The following is a 20,534-nucleotide window of genomic DNA, read 5'->3' as shown; positions in this document are numbered from 1 at the left end:
AGTAAAGCCAGAATTGAACCCTTTTTTTCCTCACTCAAATCTTTCCTTTTCAACTCTTTGGGCATGGTCAACAGTTATTTTTTGATTCCAATTACTTTTGAGGTACTGCTAGCACTGTTCTGCCATCCCGCTGGACCTATTGCAAGAGGATAATGATGACCACAGGAGTGGTTTTTATACTTTTCCTCGTTAAATAAGATTTGGTTCAGGTGATTCCCTAATCAGTACCTCATTCAGTAGAATGAGGTGTGCCTGTGTTGGAATTCAACAGACACTGGAATGGAATGGCTGCCATACATGTAGAGATGCTGATTTAAGAAAAATTTGCAGTGGTCTCAATTTTTTCCAGAGCTATATATATATATATATATATATATATATATATATATATATATATATATATATATATATATATATGCTTGACCCAGGGTACGAACATAAGTCATCAGTACAATACATCTGCAGTGGCACCACCGTATGGCATTAAGGGCTAAGCTGCCTTGGGGACCCGTCTCGATCACATAGCCTCAAATCTTAAGCAGACTATGTTTGAAAAGAGATTTCGACCATTGAACGTATGTATGAGGAAGCTAGTGTATCGTGGACCACATCGTAGGAGGTCACACAGCTGTGTCTAAAGCTGGTAAATTGCGTAATCCCACCTGCTGTGGTCTGGGCTTGTAGGGGGAGCTGTTCTCCAGGTCAGCAAGAATGCTGGTGAGTGAATCAATTTCAGCATCCAGACTCGAGCGCCTTTCCTGCAGTGACTTTTCAGGGGTCCTGACCTGGGGAGAAGAAAATACAGCAATCAGCACCGACTGGGCACTGCAGCCCTATGAAAGCATAGTTAAAGTCCAGGCAAGCCTGCTGACTCGCAGAGCAGCATGGAAAAGCATTGCACAACATTACAAAACTTGCAAGATCTGAATGTATTTTTATAAAGGGTTAAACTGAAGGTGTGTCCTTGACTTCTCCAAATAGAGTTCCATCAATGAGAACACACAGAACTACACATAGCACCAAGACTGTTCCGACATCATTTTTCTAAGTGTACCTCCTAATTTCAGGAGTCAAGCAGGTCAGGGTCAAGGTCAAATTGCAATAAAAAAATCAATCTTGACAAGATTGGAACTAATATAAACTAATGGAAATAGTTGAAAACCCTTTGTTTCATTTGACGTTTTGCTCTTTAAGGAAGTTAGTGCTGGGTTAGAGTGTAGAAATGAGAGCTGTGGTGCAGGGCTCATCTCTCTGATGCACTCAGCCTTTCCATTGTGTTTTAACAGCATAGCTCGTTTCCATTCTTACACTGCTTAAATTCAACTTTCTTCTCTTTTGTCGTTGCTTGATTGTTCATCACCTTTTCCATTTTTTGCCCCTTTTAATTTGTTGTCCCCTGCTTTCTGCTCTCATCTATATAAAAAGAGACTCACATTCATTCTCTTCCTCTTTTCATTGCATTAGGAACAGCTCATTCAATGCATTGTTCCAATTCCATTTTTGACCTTTTTTTATTCTCGTTTTTTTAATAATTTTTTTCTGACACTCGGGGCAACAAAAGAAGGCGAATTTCAATTGCAATATCACAGAAACTCCATTCCCCATTCTCAATGAGTGTGTATATATATATATATATATATATATATATATATATATATATATATATATATATATATATATATATATATATATCACACACACACAGTGGCTCTCAAAAGTATTCACCCCCCTTGGACTTTTCCACATTTTATTGTGTTACAACATGGAATCAAAATGGATTTAATTAAGAGTTTTTGCCACTGATCAACACGAAAAAAGTCCATAATGTAAAAGTGAAAAATCTACAAAGTGCTCTAATTAAATTACAAATACAAAACAGAAAATAATTGATTGCATAAGTATTCACCCCCTTGAGTCAATATTTAGTAGAGGCACCTTTGGCAGCAATTACAGCCATGAGTCTATTTGAATAAGTCTCTACCAGCTTTGCACATCTGGACACTACAATTTTTGCCCATTCTTCTTTGCAAAATTGTTCAATCTACATCAAGTTGGATGGGGACCTTTGGTGAGCAGCAATTTTCAACTATTTCCACTTATTCTCAATTGGATTGAGGTCCGGGCTTTGAATGGTCCACTCCAGGACATTGACCTTTTTGTTTTTAAGCCACTCCAGTGTGGCTTTAGCTGTATGTACCAGGTCATTGTCCTGCTGGAAGATGAATCTTCTCCCAAGTCCCAGGTCTCTTGCAGACTTCAGCAGGTTTTCCTCCAGGATTTCTCTGTACTTTGCTGCATCCATTTTGCCCTCTATATTCACAACCTTTCCAGGCCCTGATGCAGAGAAGCATCTCCATAGCATGATGCTGCCACCACCAAGCTTCACGGTAGGGATGGTGTTCTCAGGAAGATGTGCGGTGTTAGGCTTGCGCTAAACATAACGCTTAGCGTTGAGGCCAAAAAGCTCTATTTTGGTCTCGTCAGACCATAGACTCTTTTTCCACTTGGTCTCAGAGTTTCCCACATGCCTTATGGAAAACTCTAGCCAAGATTTGATGTGAGTTTTTTTCAACAATGGTTTTCTTTTTGCCACTCTCCCAAAAAGGCCAGTTTTGTGAAGCACCCGGGCCATTGTTGCCATATGCAGTGTCTCCCAGCTAAGCCGTGGAAGACTGTAACTCCTTTAGAGTTGCCATAGGTGGCCTCCCTGACTAGTGCCCCTCGCCTGGATACTCAGTTTTCGAGGATGGCCTGTTCTAGATAGATTCACAGTTGTGCCATATTCTCTCTGTTTCTTAATGGATATATAGACACACACACACACACACACACACACACACACACACACACACACACACACACACACACATACACACAGTGCCTATAGAAAGTCTACACCCCCTTGAACTTTTTTCATATTTTGTTGCATCAGTGCCTCAGAGTTTCATGCATTTAAATGAAGATATTTTCCACTTATCTACACGCCATACTCCACACTGATAAAGGGAGAAAAGTTTTTATTGAGAAAAAAATTACTGGATAAGTCTCCACTCCCCTGAGTTAATACTTGGTGGAAGCATCTTTGGCAGTAATTACAGCTGTGAGTCTGTTGGGATAGGTCTCTACCAACTTTGCATGCCTAGATTTGGCAATATTTCACAATTCTTCTTTACAAAACTGTTCATGCTCTGTCAGGTTCCTTGGGGGGCACTGATGGACAGCAATCTTCAAATCATGCCACAAATTTTGGAGTTAGGTCGAGGCTCTGAATGGGCCATTTAAGCACATTTACCTTTTTTTTCCTTAGCCACTCCAGTGTAGCTCTGGCTGTGTGCTTTGGGTCATTGTCATACTGAAAGTTGAACTTCCATCCCAGTTTCAGCTTTCTTGCAGAGGGCAGCAGGTTTTTTTATCAGTGACTTCTCTGTACTTTGCTCCATTCATTTTCCCTTCTATCCTGACAAGTGCTTCAGCCCCTGACGATGAGAAACATCCCCATAACATGATGCTGCCACCACCATGCTTCATCAGTCTTGGCCATAAAAGCCTGTAGCTTTTGCAGTTGCCAATGGCCTCTTGGTATCCTCTCTGATCAGTCTCCTTCTTGCTCCAGTTTGGAGGGACGACCTGATCTAGGCAGGGTCTTGGTGGTGCCATACACCTTCCACTTCTTAATAATCGTCTTGACCGTGCTCCAAGGGATATTCAAGGCGTTTGATTTTTTTTCCCCCTGATCTGTGCCTTTCAACAAATTTGTCCCGGAGTTCTTTTGAAAGTGCCTTGATACTTATGGTTGAGTCTTTGCTTTGAAATGCATTACCCATTAGAGGGCACCTACAGGAACTGCTGAATTTATCCTGAAATCATGTGAATTACTACAATTTAACACAGGTGGAGGCCACTTAACTTGGTGTGTGATTTTGAAGTTGATTGGTTACACTAATTTAGGATTGCTATCACAAGGGGGGGTGGACACTTATCTAACCATGCAATTTCGATTTTTTATTTTTAATTAATTTTCTACGAATTTCTAGAATATTTTTTTCACTTGGAAGTTGTTGGGTAGGATGTGTAGATAAATGAAAAAACAAAACACTATTTTAATGCATTTTGATTCCAGGCTATAAGGCAACAAAAGGTGAACATTTTGAAAGGGGGTGCAGAGCTTCTATAACGTACTCCAGTCAGTTTTGCTTAAAAATAAGCAAAAGTCGGGGGGGGGGGGGGGGGGGGGGGTCATGCTGTATTAATGATTCAAATGATTGGGGTTCCTGTAGTTTAGATCAATGTAACAGAAGCCTAATGCATGCCTTTCTGCATGTAAAACAAAGCCCATATGAATAGCTAGCATGTAACTGGAACAAATCAAGACTATATTAAAAATAACTGAAGAAACTCAACTGTCTGTGACAGTTCCAGATCTCAATTGAACTGTAACATCAGAATGGAATGGAAGTGTGTCTCTCTGGGATAGCTTCACTGAAACTGTAATATAATGGAAAATACAATTCTACAGGTTGATTTTATACCGAACATGAAACTATATTCGGCATAAAGTGGGAGATAGTTATTGTGTTTACTGTTTATTTGCTGGAATTTATCACACTGGATGCAATTATAAGCATTTTCTTTCCCTCTTATTAATAAAGCAAAACTCTGTTGAAACATGATTACCAATCCGTTGTTTATTTGTTTTTAGGTTATTGCGGACACATTATAAATTGTATCAAAGAAAACCCAATTTAATACAGTATCATCGCCCTCAAACAAAACTAAAATGACAACTCGTGCCAAATCATGAATAATGCTACTTGATATATCACCTTGTATAACCACAGTGTTCTACAGGAACATTCACTTGCACAAATCGTGCTGAACCAGTGTGTTTTCTAGGGGTACTTGGCATCACTGTAGGTCAGGGATGGGCCACCTGACTTCACCCAACACCTGCATGTGCTCATTCCTCTCTCACCCTCTGAGTCTTGGATTCGGACAATACGGTTTCTGTTTAAGATGATAAAAATGTATTGTGCTTAGTTATCTCAACGCAGCTGTTGTTGGTCTCCCCTGATTTCCCCATATTCTGAAGCTCTGCCCTGGGACTCAAATTCTGAAATCCTGTTTGCAATCTCATCTTAAATGCAACTCTAACGCAATTCAACATGCAACCACCACACGGTGCTCTGTGCAAAGTTAGAAATGTGCACGACTTCTAGCCAGATGAAGTGCGTTGCATCATTTCAATAATGCCAGGCAATGCCGGTAAAAGATGTGATCTTCAAACACAGCACCGCAGGCATTTGCTGGCACAACCTATAGCCCCCGCTGTGCTTTACTTACTCTGTAGAGGTAATCTGTGAAAGCTGTCTGATAATAGGTGTGTGTGTGTGTGGGTTTGTGCCAGCAATAATAAACCCTGCCAATATTCCTACAAACAGCTACATTTACATGACAAGTCTCAGATCCCGATTTAAAAATTCAGCAGTCTGATATCATAGTGGACAATACAGGCTGTCTGGTTGTCGTTTGACTATTTTTTTCATATATTTACTTATGTGCAATTGAGGAGGAGAACAGCATTCTAATGGCAGTCCATTTATGCCGATATATACATATTTCACACATATCCTCCATGCTGTATATCCCTAACAGAATCAAAGGGGATTTTCAACTCTCTTGGTGAACAGTGCCAAGTGTTGAATGAAAGCCTTTCATCTAAGTGTCTTGTAAAGACTGCAGCTCTTCCCTGATGTGTCTGTCCAGTGTTTCTGTGTTCTATATTATCCATACTTGTGTGAGAGTCACAGGATTTTAAGAGTGACCCTTGAAAAGAAAGAAAACAGTGAAAAATAAATCAGATGAGCATGAAATAGTATGATCTACGGGGCAACAGAAATCAGCCATGTTTCTTAGACTCTACTCACCTAAGAACAGGATTGGCAACAACAGTCTAGGTGGGGTGAACATTCCTAACCTCCAGGCATTTCAGGTTTTCTCAGTTAACAAATCACACGCATACACATGCACACGCATGCACAAGCACACACGCATTCACACAGAGAGACAGTAGTCTGAGTTTATTGCTGGTGGAGGGGGGGGTGAGGGCTGTACAAAAACAAAGTAGCTGCTATCCCCACGGTGTTGTCTCAGGCAGCTTTTTAAAACGCTGTTACCTTCCTGGCAATCGCCACTGTAGCTGCCCCCCTTACACTAAACTATTTGAACTTTGTTATTTTTGGCACCAATAAATAACTGATTGTTACCTTACCCTGCCACACTTTCCCATGCACAGTTTCCAAGTTACGTGCATGACCCTGAAATCCGTGCTACGCTCAGCTCCACCCAAACTCACACCTGTATGCTGCTAAACAACTGAATGCTATGCAACATGAACACCAGACAATCATCACAGACAATAAAAGGTTGAATGTTCATCCAGCTGACGTCTAAAGAGCACACTAGTAAAGATCCACGTCGCCCCTGGCAACCTATTCTGCTGGTCAAGGGCCATGTATAAAGAAAAAGAGACCATCTCCAACTCATTTTAATTGTGGCAATGAGAACTGATGGCTGCTCCACAAGACTCCTTAGTGATAATTGCAATGAGTTGCACATCTTACCGGAACATATTTCCTCCAGGCTTCCGAGAATCCTATTCTTCAAATTCACTTAAAGACCATTAAAGTCACTTCTTTCATACAATGCAGACTAATAGTCATTTAACTAAGATGATACCCTATACTTCACTATATCATCACTTTTTATTGCTCTTCTGCCATTTTATTCTTCCACTGTTCCTGTGGCAAAAAGTCTACAATTAAATTTGATTTTAATGCATCGTTCAGATTTGTTATAAAATAATTCTTAAAAATCTGCTGTGCAGCATTCTGTTCCAATAATATTGCAGACAATGTATTCAAGAAACATAACATCCCCTATAAAGGATATATGTACATGATAAACTCATAGAGGAGTGATCTACATGGACAGCATGCTCAATGAATGTATGTTACAAATGCCCAAAGTTTGATCAAATAAAGGCATTGTTCCCTTACTAGCCTCACAAACCGAGAGTCATACTTTATATAAAGAGGTCTCAGTGAGCTAGATGCTAAGCACCTGATGAATCAGAGTCTGTGCCATGCTTTACCATGATACACGTTAAAAAACATAATTGTGATGCACATTCAATCACTTCCACTATATTCCTGTCTCTGGAGATCCCGCATGGTGGATACAAGTTCAATGCTCTCACTTTGCTCTCACTGCTGGTTAAATACATTAAAGAGCGAACCTGATTGCTTCGCAAATGGACCCATTGCTGTAGAGTGCACACATGGAGTTCAGTTTGCAGATAATGAGTAATTAATCAATGACAAACGTGTTTTCACAGTTCAGTATGTTGACACTTCCTAATTATGGCAAACAAAATCTCATAAAAATCTCTTTTTTTATGACTCTATTTGAAACAAAAGCCGGGGGCCGTAAGAAATTATCACAGCTGTTTGGGGATTCTTCAAGGTATATATAAACTGGCTGAAAATGCAGAGTAAAGTGATTACGTGTGTGTGCTATCTACTAAACACATTGTTGGAGGTCTTCAGCACTCTCCTTTCCCATCCAATTACAATGCATCAATCCCTTCTGCAAACCTGTGTCACACATACCCCTTGCTCCAAGCACTTTAGAAAGCTATCGGTGTAATTCAATGAATGAGAGCAGTGTGTTATGCCTTAGCTCGAAATACACACAGTTAATGAATTATTTGTTACCTAAAGATAAGACTGACTGTTTTTTTTCTATTCTACTAAGTGTTTCTGTTCTATTAAGTAGTTATGTGTAACATGTTTTTAAAAGTATTCATATTGAATTGCAATTGAAGTGTTTGCTTTCTATTCTTTTTTTTTTTTTAAAGACACAACTTCTTTAAAACCAAAACTATTAATTTGTGTGCCAAATCTTTTTTGTTGTTGTATGTACTGGAATATATCCGTGCAAACAAAACAGTAAACAGGCCCTGTGACAAAAAACACACTGTTTACAAGACAAAACAAACAAACAAAAATGATTAAAAATCCTTTCAGCCAGAGTGTTTACACATTATCCTATGCTGTGAGAATATACTCTGGCAGTCTCTGAGCCAGCTAGGGAGACAGACAGACAGAGTGGCTGACGAAACTGATTCCACGTATGCGCTGAAGCAAGCCAAGCCAAACAACACACACACACACACACACACACACACACACACACATACACACAGACTCTTCCTGGAGGTTCACAAGCACGGCACACTGCTGCTCTCTCCCTTGAGTTCACTGGGCTTTGACTCCTCCGAGTCCCATTCCACATGAGCACACCAAGTTCATTTACATCCTGAAAGCCACAATGTATAGTAAATGATTGCAAATTCCAGACATGAAATCCTTTGAACGTCAAAGAGTATTTCCTTGCGTCAAAATTAATGAGTAGTTTTAGTCTAGTGAATAGTGTATTACAGCAAACACATCTATTTCAATTGTCTCTGGGTTGTTTCAAGTTGGCCTACTTCAATAAGTTTAAATTACTTGTCAAAAACAATTGTAGTTGATGTAGTTGTGAGTAATCTCCAGCACAATTTAGTTTTAATTGGCGATTTGGCTTCAATATGATATTTTTTTCTGTGATTTGCTTCTGTCTTTTATTAACAAAGCACTACCGTTGGGTACAAGATATGAGTTTAACAAAAAAAAAAAAATTAGGGCTTGTAACAGGATGGCGTCTATGGTGATGTCAGACTTGGAAGAAACATTCAGTACTGCCAGGTGAAAAGTGAATTGCACTGTTGCGCAGTTTAATCAATAAACAGAAAAATAAAAGGTTGCAAGACAAACAAAACACAGGACACGACAGTGGTAGCCAAAACAAAGAGATGAAACAAAGCGGACTAAGACTAAACAAACACGGTGAGCTGATATTTGTAACTATTATTATTATTATTATTATTATTATTATTATTATTATATTATTATTATTATTATTATTATTATTACCTCCATCTCCAATCCTGTTCTCCATTCACCGAACACACAACCCCGAGTGAGTGAAAACATGCAGCTTTTATGCAGCTGTACTGAGACTTGATTGCTAATCAATCATTCAATTGGAGTCTGAGAACAATTGCACGTGAATTAATAAAGTGCAATTCCCCATGCTCACATATTACATTTTACTTGCACGTGAAGTGCTGTGCAATCCTCGTGCCTAAATACAAATATACATTTTAAACACTTGTGTTACACAGGCCTGTTTATGTCCCTTGTACCCATGACTATACACCAACATTAACACACAACATACAACACAAAATACACACAGGGGAAGGCACTTTGCCACATATACCCCCTCTTGTGCAAAGCACACATGGCCTCAATGGCCACCTCCCCCGTTAAAATCACAAAAGTCTCACTCAAAGTCCTGGGCCAAGAACAGGGACTTTAAGGGGTTGATGGGCGGCAATGTTGCCAGTAGTCAGGCTGCTACTGGCCATGCTGTCAGCAGACATGCTGACAGTGGGGCGAATCTCTCCTCCCGCTGTACCACAGGCAGCGGAAATGCTGCCAATGGTGTGGCTGTCAGCAGCAGTTCCAGCGACCCCAGGGGATGCAGAGCAGCTGGCAACCCCAGACTATGAGGAATGGCTGGCAACTCCAGGCGATGCGGAGCAACAGGCAACCTCAGGTGATGTGAAACAACAGGCAACCCCAGGCGATGCAGAGTGGCTGGCAACCCCAGGTGATGTGAAGTAACCGGCAACCCCAGGAGAAGTGAAGCAGCAGGCAACCCCAGGAGATGCGAAGCTACAGGCAACCACAGGCGATGCGGAACGGCTGGCAAACCCAGGCGATGCGGAGCAACAGGCAACCCCAGGCGATGAGGAGCGGCAGGCAACCCCAGGCGATGTGGAACGGCTGGCAACCCCAGGCGATGCGGAACGGCTGGCAACCGCAGGCGATGCGGAGCAACAGGCAACCCCAGGCGATGAGGAGCGGCAGGCAACCCCAGGCGATATGGAGTGGCAGGCAACCCCAGGCGATGTCAGGCAGGCATCCTTGGGTGAAGCGAGGCAAGCATCCTTGGGTGAAGCGAGGCAAGCATCCTTGGGCGAAGCGAGTCAGGCATCCTTGGGCGGAGCGAGGCAGGGAGTCAGGATAAGCTGGAGTGTGGGTGTTGGCCCTCTTCTTGACCACTGCGGCCAGGCGGTTCTTGTGCTTCCCTCAGCAGGCTATGCAATTTGTAGATTTTATTTTTCACTTTGACATTATGGACTTTTTTGTGTTGATCAGTGGCAAAAACTCCTAATTAAATCCATTTTGATTCAATGTTGTAACACAATAAAATGTGGAAAAGTCCGAGGGGGGTGAATACTTTTGAGTCATAAACCAGCGAGGTCCTGAGAGGATTTTAAGCTTACTCCCTGTTGTTGTATGTTTGTTGTCCCTCATGAACAACAGTGCTGCATCAATTCTTGCTAGAATAATTTACATTTCTTCTTCTTCTTCTTCTTCTTCTTCTTCTTCTTCTTCTTCTTCTTCTTATTATTATTATTATTATTATTATTATTATTATTATATCTGCAATGCAATTTAATTACAAGGATGGGAAACAGTTTCTCATCTTAAGCTCACAGGTAATTCATGTTTAAAAGTTTAACTTAGCTGCTCTATAGTCTTTTTTTCTTTTAATTAATTTTTCTGCTTCACAGTCCACCTTCAGCGTCTCTGATCATCGCTTGTGTATTTCCACAAACATTGAACAAAAACATGCAAATATAAGCCAGAGCAGCAGATAGAGACCCTTTAATCTAAATCAGTTTAGAAAAATAAGTCCCGAGGACTTCACTATTTACATCACAAGTAACAAAACCACTGCACAGTTGAGCACCTTCCTGTAATCTCTGTTCAAAAGAGATCATAAGCATACACACAGGGAACTGAATTACCCAACTGCCACAGAGCAAGCCCTGGATTGATGCAAGCTCGTCGGGTGAAATCTGTTAGAAGCCGTTACTCGTGTTACACAGTGCCATCATAACATCTATGTCACAAGCTGCGTCAACTGAGGGGTAGTGGGGTAACAATGTTTACTTATTTTTTCTTGGTCTGAAAGTTTATAGCTCCACAGGAGAGAAAGCAAAAAAAACACTTCCTTTGATCTGTGAATTAAAGATTCACTCAAACAAGACATTATGTTTGGTTGTAATGATTAGTTATTGAACCTACTTTGTCTTCAGATTTTATGCAAAAAAAAAAGAAAGAAAAAAGCTCTGTACTGATAAAACAAAACTGGATAACATTGCACATGGATGGAACTCACTGGGGTCAGTGTGGTGCTTGTTTACAGGTGCTTATTACAAACCCCCCATATTCAAAAACCTGTTGTTTTGACAACTGTGCTGGACTATTTAAGACAAAGGGGGAAATTGCTGTACTTCCCCACCTGCACATTGAAGACTGCTCCGTCCGTAGGGGTGGGTGGGAGTGGGAAGGTCACAGGGGGTGAGGGTAGATTGTCCAGATCCTCCATGGGTGGGGATGGCGGTAGGAAGTCCCCTGAAAAAAACAAAATACTGATCAGTTCCGTGTAGTTAACAGACATGCAGCAAACGTTTAATGCGGGGCTCCCATCTCTTGTCCACAGACCAGGTTTGGACAATCAAACTGATGCCCACAATGCAATTTCAAAAACAGTTTGCCCAGTCCCATTCTTAAAAAAAGAATGGAAACTTATTTGTAAAGGGAAACATGTGGAGAATAATCATTTTTTAAAGTCCTTTCCATTCTGCATTTATAAGTGAAATATCACCCTCCAGGATGTTCAAATATGGTTCAATATCCACTGGCCTGATCTGTTTAATGGCACTTGGCTTCGCTTCGTGTACACAACCCTCCTAAATGTGCAGATATTAGACCATATTTGAACATCCTGGAGCGTGTTATTGCTGTCTTATCCCACCAGGGTATGGATTGACCAAATCAAGCCAATAGTTTCTTATAAATTAACATAATGTTTGATTGGCCTCCACTTTCTTTAAACCCTGTGTAAAAGAACTTAGGTGCAGTTTGGATTTTTTTAAGTTATTTCTCAGTAGTGTTGAAACACTGGCCATTTTATTTTCCTTACGCAAAGACTGGAGTAGAAACCCATTGATATATGAAGTGAAAGGGGAAATCCCACTGAGTTTTAAGCTGAAGGGCTATTGCACCTATATAATCCAGTAAGCCTAATTTCCCTGCTACGATAAACATACTGAACATCATTGCATGTACGTACTTGTATATTGATTCAATATAGTATTTAATGAATTGTCTGCCAAGAATGTATAACTGAAATAAACAAGAAAATAGGTAAGTTATTGTCAACATGAAGCACAAACTGTGCCAAAAGGAACAGCGATACTGTATAAACAAACACAAAGGTTGAGTAAAGCAAAACACAGAGAAAACAAAAACTCTATCAAGTCTATCAAGTCCATTGACGGAAGCAATAATACTGACCCCCCCCCCCCCCCCCCACCTAGCCCTCCTGACCCCCCCCCCCCCCCCCCCCGACAGAATAGATTATGAGTGTGAAGGGTTATGGATATTATGTGCTAGTGCAACTGCATTACTGTACAGTACATATTACTTAAAAAATAAAAATGAAATAAGGAAACTAGTAATGAACCACACAGATTGCAAATTTGAAATGAAAAAATTTCCTAGTTATAACACAAGAGTTCCAAAGTGTTACAAAACCAGAATTGCGTGTTACTAGTTTTGTAATAAAATTCTTAAACAATAGGGCTAAGAACTGCAGAGGTCCTGAGGCCAGGGATTTCATCACTGGGAAATGGAAGTGTTTAAGGCTCTTGCACCCATCGGCAGCAACCCGAATGCGGTTGAGTAATCAGTTTGTGGTGGACAAAGGGTGACTACCCATTCCTAATTGGATGGGACAGTCCTTAAATGTAAATATCAAGTCCTGTTCCCGGGCTAAATGACTTCAGGACGGAATTTGTCACTGATTCCTAGACACAGTGCAATCTTACAGTTTAGCGCCACAGTCAAACCATAACATATCTGTTTGATGCCATATAATTTTCCAATGCCTTACACAGCCCCGGAATGATTGACACATTAGATGGTCGATCTAAGACATAACACTATATAACACCACTGTTATGTGACTTTTTACACTCACATCACATTTTCCCCCAACTGCCTGACACTGATCTGCTTTGGTGAAAGCAAACAAAATACAATTCATAAAATATTTTAATTTCAGTGTTTTCTTTGTTTATGCAATATGATTCAATTTATAAGTTGAAGTGACACTGACAGTGATACATCAGTAAAGGAAGGAATAGCCTATAAGTCCAACTCCATCAAAGAAAAAAGTAAGCACCTGTGCAAATTCAGAGAGGAATGGGTTATAACGGTCACACATGTGGATTAGGAAAAGCGGAAATGATTCAACAAGAGTTTTTCATTTAGAAAAGGTGGTCACCCTAGGTGGAGGGCTTCAAAGTGCCGTCAAAGTTTTAAATAATAGGTGTGGGTGTGTGAACCCAAGCTTTCTCAGGTCCTCGACGCTCTCATAAAACAGAGGCTCAGGCTCACACTTGACACGTTTCTTTGGAATGGGTTTGCTGGTATGTGAGCACTGGCCAGGCTGAGCTTCTCTTTTTTTTAAACCAGATGCAGAAGTTCACATTCTGCCTCTTCTAAACTGTCTAGCGCCCGTTGGCAGAGCAGGATGGAATCTGGCAGGAAGCACTGGCTGGATTCCATTGGCTACAACAGACATTATAAAACAATAATAACATGGCCCTGTGCAACATTTCAATCGGCTAAGTGAGCTGCGAGGTCTGATGAATTCTAGCAACCAGCAAGAAGAGCCTCTGTGTTATGCAATCAGTGATCATCCAGGTATGCTGAGCTTTAGCCAGCAAAATGCTTTGAGCAAATGAATCCCCTCCAAGAGTTCCTTGAACTAGTGTGTCAAAACGTGAAAGAGTAGTGCTGATATAATCAGGGCAGGATTAACCCATCACTGAGCCCTAGGCAAACATGCAATTCTGGGACCCTATCTTCTTATATGAATAACAACAAATATACCATTGTGTGTGTGTGTATGTGTATATATATATATATATATATATATATATATATTATATATATATATATATATATATATATATATATATATATATATATATATAGTATATATATAAATATCTATATATATACATTATATACACACACACACACACACACAGTTCTGTACAAAAGTTTTAGGCAGGTGTGAAAAAATGCTGTAAAGTAAGAATGTTTTCAAAAATAGACATGTTAATAGATTAGATTTAGCAATTAATTAAATGCAAAGCGAGCAAACAGAAAAAAAAATCTACATCAAATCCATATTTGGTGTGACCACCCTTTGCCTTCAAAACAGCATCAATTCTTCTAGGTACACTTGCACAAAGTCAGGGATTTTGTAGGCATATAGTCAGGTGTATGATTAAACAATTATACCAGACAGGTGCTAATGATCATCAGTTCAATAGGCAGGTTGAAACACAATCATTAACTGAAACAGAAACAGCTGTGTAGGAGGATTAAAACTGGGTGAGGAACAGCCAAACTCAGCTAACAAGGTGAGGTTGCTGAAGACAGTTTACTGTCAAAAGTCATACACCAAGGCAGACAGGAGTTTCCAGATGTGCTGTCCAAGCTCTTTTGAAGAAGCACAAAGAAACGGGCATCACTGAGGACCATAGACGCAGTGGTCAGCCAAGGAAACTTACTGCAGCAGATGAAAGACACATCATGCTTACTTATCTTGCAATCGGAAGATGTCCAGCAATGCTATCAGCTCAGAATTGGCAGAAAACAGTGAGACCCTGGTACACCCATCTACTGTCCGGAGAAGTCTGGTCAGAAGTGGCCTTTATGGAATACTTGTGGCCAAAAACCCATACCTCCAACATGGAAACAAGGCCAAGCAACTCAACTATGCACGAAAACACAGGAACTGGGGTGCAGAAAAATGGCAGCAGGTGCTGTGGACTGATGAGTCAACATTTGAAATATCTGGCTGTAGCAGAAGGCAGTTTGTTCACTGAAGGGCTGGAGAGTGGTACACGAATGAATGTCTGCAGGCAACAGTGAAGCATGGTGGCGGTTCCTTGCAAGTTTGGGGCTACATTTCTGCAAATGGAGTTGGGGATTTGGTCAGAATTAATGGTCTCCTCAATGCTGAGAAGTACAGACAGATACTTATCCATCACGTAAATACCATCAGGGAGGCATCTGATTTGCCCCACATTTATTCTGCAGCATGACAACGACCCCAAACATACAACAAAAGTCATTAAGAACTATCTTCAGTGTAAAGAAGAACAAGGAGTCCTGGAAGTGATGGTATGGCCCCCACAGAGCCCTGATCTCAACATCATCGAGTCTGTCTGGGATTACATGAAGAGAGAGAAGCAACTGAGGCTGCCTAATCCACAGAAGAACTGTGGTTAGTTCTCCAAGATGTTTGGGCCAACCTACCTGCCGAGTTCCTTCAAAAACTGTGTGCAAGTGCACCTTGAAGAACTGATGCTGTTTTGAAGGCAAAGGGTGATCACACCAAATATGGATTTGATGTAGATCTTTCTTCTGTTCACTCACTTTGCACTTAGTTAATTGATAAATATAATCTATTAACATGTCTATTTTTGAAAGCATTCTTACTTTACAGCATTTTTTCACACCTGCCTAAAACTTTTGCACAGTACTATATATATATATATATATATATATATATATATATATATATATATATATATATATATATATATATATATATATATTATTATATTACGCTTAACCCACGCTCCACCATTTTTTAATTATTATACATGGTTTTGATCAGAAACAGTCAATTATGCTAAATTCTATTTATTAATTATGACAGTTTCACACACTGCTCTAAACTGAATGACAGCTGAAGGACTGATTGAATAAATTTGGAGAAACCTGAAGCCTACGCGAGCTTGATAATCACCTTTCTCGACTTACTGAAGAAGGAGGGTGCTCAAGCTTTTGTCCCTAACTGTAGGTCCGCTGAGACCTTCCCGTTTAATACTCCTACATGTGACAGAAATGTTCAAAACACATTCTTCACATACTTAACATGCAGGAAGGCTTGGTAGTTTTCCCTGTGAGAAATGTTCAATACAACACTGTGATAAAAGGGGGTAAATGAGCATCTAATACTGCATTTAGGCCTTGTTTCGCCCACCGGCCTTTTAGTTGCCATGGTGAACACTTCAAAGCAAGAGGTTTGAATAGGCTGTTTATCACTAACCTTCAAAGAATAAGAAATCACATTCAATTGTTTTGACCTACTGTACAGTAAAGGGATGACTTTTGAATACTGTTACATACTGGTCATTTTATTAAAATTATTTAAAATTTAACAATAAAATGCCAAATCACTTATTATTTATTGTCCCCCAAGCTTTCAGTTACTAGTGGCAGCACTGGGTTCTTCAGCCTGTGGGCCCTGGAGTCAGTGAGAAGGGCTTCTCTCCGTGCTGTGAATGAATCCACTTCGATTTGTATTCACAAAGTGACGGGAGATGATGGCGGGCATTAACAAGAGAAGCAGCAGGGACACCAATTAAATGGAACATCTTCTCCCCTCTTTATTAGGCATTCATGATTCTCAAGTAGCTGCTTTTTGATCCAGGAATTGTAATCTGTAATTAAAGTTATTTGAGAAATCATGAGATGTGTAATTGGTTAATGGGAGTGTAGCAAACGAATGCCTCTGAGCTGACAAGGGGATAGAGCAGATTATTAGTACAGAGATTATTCAAATATTTTTAGCACTACTGGAACATTTTATATTCTCATTCTTGGTAACAGTCCAACATTTACCCAAACAGACACATACTTTTAAATGAAAAATTACCCTAGGTTAAAGAAAGAAAGAAAAAAAACCAAAGATTTTAAGTAAAATTTTAAGATTTTACATTTGGCTTGAAATATCTTCCCCTCTGATTATGTACGGTATATCTATTTCTGTAAATCTTAAACTTCCTTTTATCTGAAATTAGAAAAACACACAATGTAGGGTTGCACCGTATTAAATAAGGCAAACTTGTTTTAGTTATTGTTGTTTCCCCCCCAGTGAGTAGATGTGTTGCTAGGAACTGACAACCTGCAGCATTTCTTACAGGCCACAAAGAACAGAACCAGGGGCCAGGGGTGGAAGCTGAAGAAGGGCGTATTCAGAACCGATCGGAAAGGGTGGTGAACCATTGGAACAGGCTGCCGGACAGAGTTGTTGAAGCACAGACTACCGGATCCTTCAAGAATAGACTGGATGCTGTCATGAACAACACTGTATAACCCTCTCTGTGACCATAATAAGACCTTTAGCTAGCCACCTGGAGGAAGGGTGGTCCGTTTAGCCACGGATTCCCAGAGGTTTTATTTCCCCTACTAACTTTGTTGGGGCTTTTTGTTTTTCCTTTCCTGAGTGCTAACGTACCATTCTTGCATCAAAGCAAGAGAGCATAGGTGAGCTGAATGGCTTTTTCTCGTGTCTCATGTTCTTATGTTCTATCTATAGCTGCTTCGTCCATACAGACATGGTTGAATCGCAGTGTCAGAGTGGAGATCAATGGCACTGGGCACATTCCTGTACCAAGTCTGTGTTTTCATTTGCAGTGGTTTTAATCAGTTATATTTCAAGGGCCTGGACACACAGTTTAAAAATAAAGCAAAGATAATCCCTGGGTAAAGACTCTTCGCCGTTTTGCAAAGGTACAGAGCCAAAAATAGAGGAAATCCTGTTTGGGTTTCTGGGCAGATAACTTACAGCCTCCACCTATAGATGGATTACTAAGTTTTGTTTTTCAAGCAGAGTACAAAAAATATTTGACATCTAGTGACACCCTGTGAGTATCAATAACCCCATACCTTTGTAAATATTAAAGAAGGAATTGATCTTGCAAGACAAGATCACTGCACATTAGCAAATCATGAAAGTGATTCTATACTGAAATAGAATTCACTGCACAAAAGCCAATGACTAATCAATAACTAAAACTTTCATCCAATACCACAACCCCCCCCCCCCAAGACTTCTCACATCCACCAGCTGTTTATAATGAGCAATGTCAATTTGCACACATGTCAATTTACACAGCAAAGCAGAACTACATTGTAGTAGCCGCAACCAAAAGCAGTTTTGTTTCCCTTTTCCTACATGGGAATGTTCAACGAGGGTCGCCCTCGGTAAAACCAAATGTGTTGATATTTGAAAAGTGAAAGCCAAATAAAAAAGATCAGTTCAGTGGTTACTGTTTTTTGGGTGGTTCAAATCTAACTTGACAGCGGTCTCCATAAATCAGTCCGTTTAATTGTCTGGGTGAAAGTATCAGAAGCAGGATATTAGAGCTTTGAAAGTAGGCACTGTGGAGCATGAAGACAATTACAGCAAGTCCCAGCTGTACACATGGATACTGCTGGATACTGATCAAAAACAGACACAAGAAGAAGTGACAACAGGCAAATGCTTCACCTTTTTAGAAAAGTTTATGAAACCATAAACAGCCGAGTAATTTTTCATTGTGTTTTCCTTGCTTGTATTATGAATGTAATGTGCATTTCCATGCTATTTTACAGCTATGGTCTTGCCCCAATAGACAGGTTATTATGAAAGGTTATTAATAAAGGCTATGTTGCTTCTTCCAGCTCTTTGCTGTTATGCAATTATAACAACTGTTTTTTTTTTTGTCATTTCTAAATAGAGCAGCTTGTTATTTTGGTGTGGAAGAGGGTGTGTCTAATAGGAACAGGTTTAAAGAAGTCAAGAGTGTTACTGAAGCAACTCTCTTCCAGTAATGTAAGACCTCAATAGGAAGCGGCTTTGCTGAGCACAACCCTGCAAATGACCATGTATACCTGGTGAGCAGACAGCAGCTCATCTTCCCATCTGTAGAAGTCACTATAAAGCCCATGAACATTTTCCTACTCTTAATGCATGCAACTGCTCCTAACCACTTCCCTTTAAGAGACGACTTCAACAGCCCAAGGTTTCCCCTTGACACAGTAGCTATTTCAAGTTGCAGAACTGCATACCTGCTCAGAAACAACCACTTCAACTGGTTCATACTGGCCATGCGAAGCGACCTAGCTACAAATGTGAGAAATTCTACTCAGTGCCAATCACTGAATCAGCAAATAAATAAATAAAAAGCATTCAGATAACCTCTGACATCTGATGGTTCTTCAAAACACATTGGCCCAGATGGCTGTTGCTGGCTCTCTGTGGTTAAATAACCACAAACAGGTGTCATTTCTCTTGCCTTTTTCTATTAAGAAAACAAACCTTAAATAGCTGTTTTGAGGCTCCCTTTTGTAACAATATACATCCTTAAGTTACTTTATGCTATTTTCATGTTTTACTTTCTGTTTGGTATTTGTAATTAATTTAGAACAATTTGCAGATTTTATTTTTCACTTTGACATTATGGACTTTTTTGTGTTGATCAGTGACAAAAACTCCTAATTAAATCCGTTTTGATTCCATGTTGTAACACAATAAAATGTGGAAAAGTTCAAGGAGGTTGAATACTTTTGAGAGCCACCGTAGCTTGTTAAGAGTGTCACTCTATGGTTTCTTGTCACGTTTCTGTTTTATATTTTTACACCCTAGAGAGAGATGTGTTTCAGTCCCACACACTGGTGTAATTATTACTTGTTTTGTTCTCTTCTCTCTTTCACCTTAAGGAAAGTTGCCACACAACATAATATATTGCAAGACTACCGACAGACCAAAATAATCTATATTGCAGCTTGACATGTGAGATGCCTCGTGTGTCTGTTTGAAGTGTGGTGTTCTGCTCTAGAAGCTTCAAAATAGTAATACATGTTTCTTTAAAAAACTGTTCAATCTTTGGTCTATCTAATCTTGCCCTGTAATATTATTGTTACATTGGAAAATCCAGGGGCCTTATCACAAACGCTACTATGACATACAGACACTAAAGGTTCATCAGACATATATAACAACAAAGCGGTCTAAGTAGCCCATTGCCTGCAGCAATTTTCCATTTTACAACAGCAAAGAGCCTTTGGCATCCATGTACTGGGAACACAACAGCTGTTGTAGCTTTGTCTAAAGCCATACTGGTAGTCATGGGTTGATTTATAAGTGCTCTACACATTAGCTGTACTGGAGCTATAAAATGTGATAATGGTGACAAAGTTATCATCCAAACTAGTGTTAAATAAGTCATTATTTACAAACTTTTAAGTCTACTCTGTTCCAGATTGTTGTTGGCTTGCATACCTATAACATTTCTGGAATGACACATTTTATTTTATCCATCCACTTATTTTTTTTTTGGTGAACAAAGCAAATGCAAGGTCAGTGGCCTTGCTGATGGAAGAGTATTTGAATACAGAATTTAATGTAAGTTTAATTTAGGATTTCTAAATGAACTATTG

At 39.9% G+C, this 20,534-nt stretch overlaps 1 protein-coding gene across 6 annotated transcripts in view; it reads right to left on the bottom strand.

Annotated features, from left to right (window-relative positions):
* LOC121322829 (lipoma-preferred partner homolog) overlaps positions 1-20,534 on the bottom strand; it is a 128,953-nt gene that overhangs the window by 52,416 nt on the left and 56,003 nt on the right. For all 6 annotated transcript variants that reach the window (XM_041263178.1, XM_041263182.1, XM_041263177.1 and 3 more), the window contains 2 exons: positions 11,479-11,591; positions 663-785 (listed from right to left, as the gene is read on the bottom strand). In XM_041263178.1, coding sequence (XP_041119112.1) covers positions 663-785; positions 11,479-11,591 — 236 coding nt within the window. The remainder of the gene's footprint in view (positions 1-662; positions 786-11,478; positions 11,592-20,534) is intronic.

Source organism: Polyodon spathula, chromosome 11 (genome assembly GCF_017654505.1).
Source record: "Polyodon spathula isolate WHYD16114869_AA chromosome 11, ASM1765450v1, whole genome shotgun sequence".
Classification (NCBI taxonomy): domain Eukaryota; kingdom Metazoa; phylum Chordata; class Actinopteri; order Acipenseriformes; family Polyodontidae; genus Polyodon; species Polyodon spathula.
The sequence above is the reverse complement of the archived record's forward strand: the minus strand, read 5'-3'. Positions and strand labels throughout refer to the sequence as shown.